Here is a 12,174-nt window from a genome sequence, read left to right on the forward strand (position 1 = left end):
GTAGACGGATGAGGTCATTAAGTGTAAAAAGCGAAAAGTTTCAGAAGGTGTGCTTGTCGTATATCAAACGAAAGGTCGTACAAAGTACAATACGAAAACATCACTTTTACAGGAAAGACCTTTCAATTGTTTTACAAACAATTGAGATACTAGTTAAGGTCTTTCCTCTCCGCGAGGAAAGACCTTATTGTTTTTCTCCTGTTTTTTTTTTTTTTTCATCCAGCATTTGTTTGACATGGCCTCCCCTTGTTTCTATTGGAGTTATTAAGACCAAATATGGACCATCGGTAGACCTCATCATGAAGTATTACCAGATGAGGCTGTGTAGGATTTCATCATCCCCTTTAGAAGTTATCTCCCTTTTATTGGGTTTTTTCGACATGGCCCCCCCTCGTTGTTTTTGAAGATATCATGACCTTATTTGGACAATAGTTAGATCTCATCATGATGTGTTACCATATGAGGCTGCTAAGGATTTCATCATTCCCTATGAGAGTTATGTCCCCTTGAAGCAATTTCCTTCTTTTACATTTTTCTCAAAAAGTATTCAAGATAGAATCGATTTGAAAACGGCAACATGTACAGGACCAGATGGCAATGTTAATTAACATATACAATCATTTTGTTGTTAACCCTTATAAGGAGTTATTTCCCTTGAAAAAATATACACAATTTTTGAAAAAGTGTATCTCGAGAACCGGAAGTCGTAAAGACTTGGGACCTACACCAATAATCTTAAGTTCATGTGACCTTTAATTTGCACCCAAGGTCAAAGGTCACCGAGTGCAAAAAAAAATTACGCTGCAATTTCAAGCTTTCATATTAAGAAAACGATAAGAGTTTGCTGCATACTTACAGCGTATAAAATGTTCCTCTCGACGAGCTCTACATTTTATACACTGACCTCAAAAGAGTCCGACTGTCTGTTCAAAAGTTACGACGGGATGATTCTTAAAAGTATAGTATTGTGTGTATATCTTTTTAAAGGTAACAGATATCAACCTACTATAAACTGCAAAGATGATCAGTAGTTCAAGACCTTCAATTTGAGGTCAATGTCAGGTCATGATGAAATTTCACCTTGACCTTCACATTTTACTATGACCTTGACCTTGTAATATTTGAAAGGTCAAGTGGTCCTGAGTTGAATGGTGATAGTCCCATGTCTCTACGACTTCCGGTTCTCAAGTTTGATATTGCACCATATATTTGATGATTAATTGTGACCTTGGTGAACTTTGAAATTGTCCCAATTCTTTTTTTATAATGTTGTCCTTCAACTGTAGATCATTTATCATTTAACAGATTTGAGATATCTATTGTCGTTTTAGAGATAATGCAGTTTAAAGTTTTTCGAGCGGAGGCATGTATTTCTGAATCATCAAGAGCTTACCACTTAAAATGTTTTAGAAATTGAAGAGGTTGACATAGTTATATGTTTGACCAAATACCAAAAACATTCCATGGAAAAAAACACCAAAAAATCAATTTGAAATTTTCAAGTTTTGCATTGACTTTGTAAGTTTCATAACTTCTATTTATATAATTGATATTGCATCATTATTTGCACTTTGTCAAATGGGGTCATCTGATATATCAAATTGAAGGTCTTAATAAACTCTACTTAAAAATGAAAATTTTAAACCCCCTTTTCATCCCAGGGGGACGGGTGGGGTCATTTAGTGCAAACATTCAAATTTCTCAGATGGTAAGGTTGTCGCATATCAAATGAAAGAACATAAAGCGTACATTTCAAATTTCAAATATACGTCTCCCAAAAATGGGTTGGATGGGGTCATTGAGTGCAAAAAATAAATATTCTTTTAAGGTAGGGTTGTTGTATATCAAATGAAAGGTCATGATGTGTACATTTGAAATATCAAATGCCCGACCTCCAAAAATTTGTTGGATAGGGTTATTAAGTGCAAAAATCAAACTTTCAAGAACATGGTGTTGTTGCATATCAAACGAAAGCTCATCTACTCTGTTCCATATATCATAATTCCGATCTCAAAAATGTAGACGGATGAGGTCATTAAGTGTAAAAAGCGAAAAGTTTCAGAAGGTGTGCTTGTCGTATATCAAACGAAAGGTCGTACAAAGTACAATACGAAAACATCACTTTTACAGGAAAGACCTTTCAATTGTTTTACAAACAATTGAGATACTAGTTAAGGTCTTTCCTCTCCGCGAGGAAAGACCTTATTGTTTTTCTCCTGTTTTTTTTTTTTTTTCATCCAGCATTTGTTTGACATGGCCTCCCCTTGTTTCTATTGGAGTTATTAAGACCAAATATGGACCATCGGTAGACCTCATCATGAAGTATTACCAGATGAGGCTGTGTAGGATTTCATCATCCCCTTTAGAAGTTATCTCCCTTTTATTGGGTTTTTTCGACATGGCCCCCCCTCGTTGTTTTTGAAGATATCATGACCTTATTTGGACAATAGTTAGATCTCATCATGATGTGTTACCATATGAGGCTGCTAAGGATTTCATCATTCCCTATGAGAGTTATGTCCCCTTGAAGCAATTTCCTTCTTTTACATTTTTCTCAAAAAGTATTCAAGATAGAATCGATTTGAAAACGGCAACATGTACAGGACCAGACGGCAATGTTAATTAACATATACAATTATTTTGTTGTTAACCCTTATAAGGAGTTATTTCCCTTGAAAAAATATAAACAATTTTTGAAAAATTGTATCTCGAGAACCGGAAGTCGTAAAGACTTGGGACCTACACCAATAATCTTAAGTTCATGTGACCTTTAATTTGCACCCAAGGTCAAAGGTCACCGAGTGCAAAAAATAATTACGCTGCAATTTCAAGCTTTCATATTAAGAAAACGATAAGAGCTTGCTGTATACTTACAGCGTATAAAATGTTCCTCTCGACGAGCTCTACATTTTATACACTGACCTCAAAAGAATCCGACTGTCTGTTCAAAAGTTACGACGGGATGATTCTTAAAAGTATAGTATTGTGTGTATATCTTTTTAAAGGTAACAGATATCAACCTACTATAAACTGCAAAGATGATCAGTAGTTCAAGACCTTCAATTTGAGGTCAATGTCAGGTCATGATGAAATTTCACCTTGACCTTCACATTTTACTATGACCTTGACCTTGTAATATTTGAAAGGTCAAGTGGTCCTGAGTTGAATGGTGATAGTCCCATGTCTCTACGACTTCCGGTTCTCAAGTTTGATATTGCACCATATATTTGATGATTAATTGTGACCTTGGTGAACTTTGAAATTGTCCCAATTCTTTTTTTATAATGTTGTCCTTCAACTGTAGATCATTTATCATTTAACAGATTTGAGATATCTATTGTCGTTTTAGAGATAATGCAGTTTAAAGTTTTTCGAGCGGAGGCATGTATTTCTGAATCATCAAGAGCTTACCACTTAAAATGTTTTAGAAATTGAAGAGGTTGACATAGTTATATGTTTGACCAAATACCAAAAACATTCCATGGAAAAAAACACCAAAAAATCAATTTGAAATTTTCAAGTTTTGCATTGACTTTGTAAGTTTCATAACTTCTATTTATATAATTGATATTGCATCATTATTTGCACTTTGTCAAATGGGGTCATCTGATATATCAAATTGAAGGTCTTAATAAACTCTACTTAAAAATGAAAATTTTAAACCCCCTTTTCATCCCAGGGGGACGGGTGGGGTCATTTAGTGCAAACATTCAAATTTCTCAGATGGTAAGGTTGTCGCATATCAAATGAAAGAACATAAAGCGTACATTTCAAATTTCAAATATACGTCTCCCAAAAATGGGTTGGATGGGGTCATTGAGTGCAAAAAATAAATATTCTTTTAAGGTAGGGTTGTTGTATATCAAATGAAAGGTCATGATGTGTACATTTGAAATATCAAATGCCCGACCTCCAAAAATTTGTTGGATAGGGTTATTAAGTGCAAAAATCAAACTTTCAAGAACATGGTGTTGTTGCATATCAAACGAAAGCTCATCTACTCTGTTCCATATATCATAATTCCGATCTCAAAAATGTAGACGGATGAGGTCATTAAGTGTAAAAAGCGAAAAGTTTCAGAAGGTGTGCTTGTCGTATATCAAACGAAAGGTCGTACAAAGTACAATACGAAAACATCACTTTTACAGGAAAGACCTTTCAATTGTTTTACAAACAATTGAGATACTAGTTAAGGTCTTTCCTCTCCGCGAGGAAAGACCTTATTGTTTTTCTCCTGTTTTTTTTTTTTTTTCATCCAGCATTTGTTTGACATGGCCTCCCCTTGTTTCTATTGGAGTTATTAAGACCAAATATGGACCATCGGTAGACCTCATCATGAAGTATTACCAGATGAGGCTGTGTAGGATTTCATCATCCCCTTTAGAAGTTATCTCCCTTTTATTGGGTTTTTTCGACATGGCCCCCCCTCGTTGTTTTTGAAGATATCATGACCTTATTTGGACAATAGTTAGATCTCATCATGATGTGTTACCATATGAGGCTGCTAAGGATTTCATCATTCCCTATGAGAGTTATGTCCCCTTGAAGCAATTTCCTTCTTTTACATTTTTCTCAAAAAGTATTCAAGATAGAATCGATTTGAAAACGGCAACATGTACAGGACCAGACGGCAATGTTAATTAACATATACAATTATTTTGTTGTTAACCCTTATAAGGAGTTATTTCCCTTGAAAAAATATAAACAATTTTTGAAAAATTGTATCTCGAGAACCGGAAGTCGTAAAGACTTGGGACCTACACCAATAATCTTAAGTTCATGTGACCTTTAATTTGCACCCAAGGTCAAAGGTCACCGAGTGCAAAAAATAATTACGCTGCAATTTCAAGCTTTCATATTAAGAAAACGATAAGAGCTTGCTGTATACTTACAGCGTATAAAATGTTCCTCTCGACGAGCTCTACATTTTATACACTGACCTCAAAAGAATCCGACTGTCTGTTCAAAAGTTACGACGGGATGATTCTTAAAAGTATAGTATTGTGTGTATATCTTTTTAAAGGTAACAGATATCAACCTACTATAAACTGCAAAGATGATCAGTAGTTTAAGACCTTCAATTTGAGGTCAATGTCAGGTCATGATGAAATTTCACCTTGACCTTCACATTTTACTATGACCTTGACCTTGTAATATTTGAAAGGTCAAGTGGTCCTGAGTTGAATGGTGATAGTCCCATGTCTCTACGACTTCCGGTTCTCAAGTTTTGTATTGCATCATATATTTGATGATTAATTGTGACCTTGGTGAACTTTGAAATTGTCCCAATTCTTTTTCTATAATGTTGTCCTTCAACTGTAGATCATTTATCATTTAACAGATTTGAGATATCTATTGTCGTTTTAGAGATAATGCAGTTTGAAGTTTTTCGAGCGGAGGCATGTATTTCTGAATCATCAAGAGCTTACCACTTAAAATGTTTTAGAAATTGAAGAGGTTGACATAGTTATATGTTTGACCAAATACCAAAAACATTCCATGGAAAAAAACACCAAAAAATCAATTTGAAATTTTCAAGTTTTGCATTGACTTTGTAAGTTTCATAACTTCTATTTATAAAATTGATATTGCATCATTATTTGCACTTTGTCAAATGGGGTCATCTGATATATCAAATTGAAGGTCTTCATAAACTCTACTTAAAAATGAAAATTTTAAACCCCCTTTTCATCCCAGGGGGACGGGTGGGGTCATTTAGTGCAAACATTCAAATATCTCAGATGGTAAGGTTGTCGCATATCAAATGAAAGAACATAAAGCGTACATTTCAAATTTCAAATTGACTTCTCCCAAAAATGGGTTGGATGGGGTCATTGAGTGCAAAAAATAAATGTTCTTTTAAGGTAGGGTTGTTGTATATCAAATGAAAGGTCATGATGTGTACATTTGAAATATCAAATTCCCGACCTCCAAAAAATTTGTTGGATAGGGTTATTAAGTGCAAAAATCAAACTTTCAAGAACATGGTGTTGTCGCGTATCAAACGAAAGCTCATCTACTCTGTTCCATATATCATAATTCCGATCTCAAAAATGTAGACGGATGAGGTCATTAAGTGTAAAAAGCGAAAAGTTTCAGAAGGTGTGCTTGTCGTATATCAAACGAAAGGTCGTACAAAGTACAATACGAAAACATCTCTTTTACAGGAAAGACCTTTCAATTGTTTTACAAACAATTGAGATACTAGTTTTCTCCTGTTTTTTTTTTTTTTCATCCAGCATTTGTTTGACATGGCCTCCCCTCGTTTCTATTCGAGTTATTAAGACCAAATATGGACCATCGGTAGACCTCATCATGAAGTATTACCAGATGAGGCTGTGTAGGATTTCATCATCCCCTTTAGAAGTTATCTCCCTTTTATTGGTTTTTTTTCGACATGGCCCCCCCCCCTCGTTGTTTTTAAAGATATCATGACTTTATTTGGACATAAGTTAGATCTCATCATGATGTGTTACCATATGAGGCTGCTCAGGATTTCATCATTCCCTATGAGAGTTACGTCCCCTTGAAGCAATTTCTTTCTTTTACATTTTTCTCAAAAAGTATTCAAGATAGAATCGATTTGAAAACGGCAACATGTACAAGACCAGATGGCAATGATAATAAACATATACAATCATTTTGTTGTTAACCCTTATAAGGAGTTATTTCCCTTGAAAAAGTAAACACAATTTTTGAAAAATTGTATCTCGAGAACCGGAAGTCGTAAAGACTTGGGACCTACACCAATAATCCTAAATTCATGTGACCTTTAATTTGCACCCAAGGTCAAAGGTCATCAGGTGCAAAAAAAAAATACGCTGCAATTTCAAGCTTGCATATTAAGAAAACGATAAGAGTTTGCTGCATACTTACAGCGTATAAAATGTTCCTCTCGACGAGCTCTACATTTTATACACTGAACTCAAAAGATTCCGACTGTCTGTTCAAAAGTTACGACGGGATGATTCTTAAAAGTATAGTATTGTGTGTATATCTTTTTAAAGGTAACAGATATCAACCTACTATAAACTGCAAAGATGATCAGTAGTTCAAGACCTTCAATTTGAGGTCAATGTCAGGTCATGATGAAATTTCACCTTGAACTTCACATTATACTATGACCTTGACCTTGTGACATTTGAAAGGTCAAGTGGTCCTGAGTTGAATGGTGATAGTCCCATGTCTCTACGACTTCCGGTTCTCAAGTTTTGTATTGCATCATATATTTGATGATTAATTGTGACCTTGGTGAACTTTGAAATTGTCCACATTCTTTTTCTATAATGTTGTCCTTCAATTGTAGATCATTTATCATTTAACAGATTTGAGATATCTATTGTCGTTTTAGAGATAATGCAGTTTCAAGTTTTGCGAGCGGAGGCATGTATTTCTGAATCATCAAGAGCTTACCACTTAAAATGTTTTAGAAATTGAAGAGGTTGACATAGTTATATGTTTGACCAAATACCAAAAACATTCCATGGAAAAAAACACCAAAAAATCCATTTGAAATTTTCATGTTTTGCATTGACTTTGTAAGTTTCATAACTTCTATTTATATAGTTGATATTGCATCATTATTTGCACTTTGTCAAATGGGGTCATCTGATATATCAAATTGAAGGTCTTAATAAACTCTACTTAAAAATGAAAATTTTAAACCCCCTTTTCATCCCAGGAGGGGAGGGTGGGGTCATTTAGTGCAAACATTCAAATTTCTCAGATGGTAAGGTTGTCGCATATCAAATGAAAGAACATAAAGCGTACATTTCAAATTTCAAATTGACGTCCCCCACAAATTGGTTGGATGGGGTCATTGAGTGCAAAAAATAAATTTTCTTTTACAATAGGGTTGTTGTATATCAAATGAAAGGTTATGATGTATACATTTGAAATATAAAATTCCCAACCTCCAAAAATTGGTTGGATGGGGTTATTAAGTGCAAAAATCAAACTTTTGAAAACATGGCGTTGTCGCATATCAAATGAAATCTCATCTATTCTGTGTTACATATATCATACTTCCGATCTCAAAAATGTAGGCGGATGAGGTCATTAAGTGTAAAAAGCGAAAAGTTTCAGAAGGTATGCTTGTCGTATATCAAACGAAAGGTCGTACAAAGAACATTACGAAAACATCACTTTTACAGGAAAGACCTTTCAATTGTTTTACAAACAATTGAGATACTAGTAATATATATAGTTTTCGGTTGCATAAGAGGGACTTAAGACAAATCTATAAATGCTTCCCTGTTTAGTCAAGTACGATTTATTAGTCACTGCAAAATACTGGCCGGGAAAATATATATATAGAAAGATATTGCTTTACTAGTATATACCACGTTGAAATCATAATCGATTTATATAAGAATATTCAATGTCATGAATGTATAATTCTTCAAATACACTACGGTTGCAAGTTCTAAACTAAGTCTGAAAAATTGTTTGATTTAATACAATAAAAACCTGACCGTATTGTACAGAATACCTTGAATGGACACACTTTAAACCTGAACGTATTGTACAGGATACCTTGAATGGACACACTTTAAACCAACAGACTATACGTCAAAAGATTAAACACTAACAGACGCTGAATGATTGTTTAACATACTCAATTTCAATGATTGAGTCTACAAACTTACCCTCAAATAATGGCACATTTTTCATAGAAAATATCAATACAATAATAAGTAACGCAAAGAAGGAAAAGGTTCTTGATAAAACCTAAGTTTTACAGGACATATTTCCATGTTATTTGGTTTAATTACAAATGTATTAGTATTTGTAGGGAAATAAATATACTATCAAATAATGAAACAGAAACGGGAAACATTTTTAGCGAGAAGACTTAAATTTTTAATTTCAAATGACATTATGAATACTAGTAACTATAACCTAAAAAAAAATCTGATATTTTTAGCAGATATATACAGGCACAGGGGCGGATGCAGGAATTTTCGAAAGGGGGGTGCTAACCCAGGGCACCCAGGGCAAAGGGGGGGTGCAAAACATATGTCCCGATACAAATGCATTGATCGGCAAAAATAAAGGGGGGGTGCGCACCCTCGGAACCCTCCCCCCCCCCTGGATCCGCCACTGAGGCACCACTGAACACATTTGCGAAGAAGAACAAATATCAAAAAACATCATAACGGTCTTTCTTCTGCAACAAGTATATATTAAAGGGAAAAAAATGGACTTTAAATATACATGTATAATAACAAGAATAAAAACAAGAAAATAATTGTGAGGTTTTTTGGACACAATTATCCCTCTGTATTTGTTAAAAAGTTTTTGTTATTACATGATATATATACCTTTATATATACGTTGGACTATACAAAGTCATGTTGGTGATAATTGAAAAGATGTAAATATAACGAAAATAATTATTTATTTCTTTGCGAAAACATAATCTCATAACTTACCAGATCTAATTGCATGGAAACAAATTACTTACTGCGAAATAAAAATGGTTTCGTTTCTTCCTGATATATCTATTCAATCTGGGGAAATCACCAATCCACAAAGTGAAAATAAGGATTTCTATTCACCCACTTTCCACTTCGTATTAACACTGTATGTATACTTCATATTACATATGAAATAGTAAATAATATAAAAGATATAATTTTTATCAGTTTTAGTAACAATTTGACAGCAATATAAATAAATTCAAATATAGCTTGTGGAATTTACTGAACTATTTTTATCACATATCCTGTGATTTATCAAAAATCTATATATAGATAAATTTTCATATTATATTATTAAGTTAAAGCACTAAACACGATCCCAAAGCTGTTATAAATAAGCAAAAGCAGCTAAATATTGAGTTTAAACACATGTTAATTCAATGTTACATAATGGAAACAAAAGCTTATTTGCATAGGTACTTTTAAATCTAATCCGTTATTTGTTGGGTTTTTTCAATTCAATTATTTTGCTTTTTACCTGTGCAAGTGATTTTAAATAAAACCCTGATTTTGAATATGGATTTTATAAAATCCAGGAAAAACAAATTTACTTATTTATTTATAACTTTAATTCGAGAAAGGTGGAAACAAACGCAAAGTATGTGAAACAAATACCTTGTATTGGACCTACATAACCAACCAGGCATGCTGAAAATCCTTGATTTAAAAAAATAAATCCACTGTAACATATAAATAACTAAAAAATATATAAACAAGTGATAAGTTAAAAATATATATGACATTATAGATATGAGAAGATGTGGTATGGGAGCCAATGAGACAACTCTCTCATCCAAGTCACAATTTGTAAAAGTAATTCACCATTGTAGTCCTCAACACGGAGTCTTGACTCACACAGAAAAGCAAGTTATTATTGGCCCCAAAAATGACATGTGTACTGTAAAACCATTCTAATGGGAAAACCAACGGTCTAATCTTTATAAAAATCGAGAAACCGGATACACTTATAAACCACATCAACAAACGACAATTACTGAACATCAGATTCAAGTTACTGTTTACGAAAAAGTTCAATTTGGGGTCCTCCTCCTAGTCCTTGTTTTTAATAGTTTTGTGGATTCAAAACAAATTACAAGATTTTGAAGAAATTCAACAAAGCTTTTAAGTTCAGTGTTCATTTGCAGGATAAAACAATCTTCATACAGTGCAGAAAAATGTCAAATGTATTGAAGATCGGCCAGCCTCGTCTTCCCGTCTGTTTCTTAGGCTCGTCAAATAAATTTTATACTTTCAAAATGCACTTTACGAATATTGTACATGTCTATTAAATCATTCATGCAACAGTTATTATGAAGAAGGTGAAAAATTAATTAATTCTTTTATTTTTCCTAAGTGGTGTTCATTTTCTATCCAATATCATTTTGATGTCATATCTTAGGGAAAGATGAAGGACCAAAAAAAGGGAACCAATGAAACCTTGCAAGATACATAGCTTGTTGTCTCATAAATGGTTTCGATGTCACCTGTACCTGCTGATTTGGTTATATTTGACATTTTGATTCACTTATATTTTTTGAGTGCCACTCGTTATTAAAATTTCGATATTCACAAAACGTGTTTAAAATAGGACAATGTTAAATTCTAATAGCTGTCATTCCTGTCATCGAATAGGTTAAAGTGGTGAAGATGAGAGTGCCCCTAATAGTAAGACAAATTGATAAATAATTCGACACATATATATTTAGAGTATTTGCAATTTAACATTGTTGTGATGATATTAAGAGTAATTATGAATATGATATGTGTTTTCAGTCGTGTATCACTTTCACTGGTGAACGAACCGAACGGATACATGGATTTAATTCGCTAAGTACAAATGTCAATAATTGTCGACATGCGCTTATAGTGCAGTAATATTGGTACCGTTAGTGTCACAAGACCTGTTAAACATAAATTTTATAAGTATCTTAACCTCGATCAATTTTATAAACTTATCGATCATACTCTAGAAACATGTTTGTATAACTACTTTGAGACTATTAGTGATGCACTTAAGCTCCAATGGCTTCTATAAAAGAGAAATAATTCTGATTGGAATTTAGAGTTGGATGCCATATCCCGTTACACGACAAACGGCTTCTAAATGGAATTTATTACTATACTATATATAAAAATATTAATTTTCGCGAACCATTTAGGTCACGGAAATTCCAAAATATGGCATCAGTAAGGAGAGTTGTACAAACAATGTAAATACACAGAACCCCATCCAAACTTGCTTTAACTAATAGTATAGAATTTGACAATGGAACACGATATTATGAACTTCCAAGAATGATATAATCTTATGAAAGGGACTCTAAAAAATTGAAATCACAAGGAAAATGGGAAATAAAAGATAATTATATATAATTGATCGGAGAATAAGTTTTACAAAATTATTCGATTCGCTACAGCTGTGTACAGGAGGAAAAGATGTTCAAAGCAAGTGTAGTTGAAAAAGGCCTTTACAATTGTAGGTCTAACTGAATGAAATTTAGCTTAGTTATAATCCAAAAATGAGTCTTGCAAGACAAGAAAAGAAAAGAGAAATTTGGGAAAAGGAGCACATTGTGACACCCGATCCCCTCACGTAAATAAAATAAAAAACAGTGTTTTTTACTCTTCGGGGGGCGGGGCATGATAGAACTTAAAATGCTCGAGTCAAACACTACCCAAGTTTGTTTTACAA

The 12,174-nt window shown here is 33.4% G+C and overlaps 1 protein-coding gene across 2 annotated transcripts in view; it reads right to left on the reverse strand.

Annotated features, from left to right (window-relative positions):
* LOC143067470 (uncharacterized) overlaps nt 1-9,605 on the reverse strand; it is a 34,303-nt gene extending 24,698 nt beyond the window's left edge. Inside the window, exon 1 of one of the 2 annotated variants that reach the window (XM_076240765.1) lies at nt 9,467-9,605. Coding sequence is in view for 1 of the 2 variants with exons in the window: in XM_076240764.1 (XP_076096879.1) it covers nt 9,435-9,449 (15 nt within the window). In the remaining variant the exon portion in view is untranslated. The other variant, XM_076240764.1, reaches the window with a different exon arrangement.
* Between the last annotated feature and the right edge of the window lie 2,569 nt (nt 9,606-12,174).

Source organism: Mytilus galloprovincialis, chromosome 3, assembly GCF_965363235.1.
Source record: "Mytilus galloprovincialis chromosome 3, xbMytGall1.hap1.1, whole genome shotgun sequence".
NCBI lineage: Eukaryota > Metazoa > Mollusca > Bivalvia > Mytilida > Mytilidae > Mytilus > Mytilus galloprovincialis.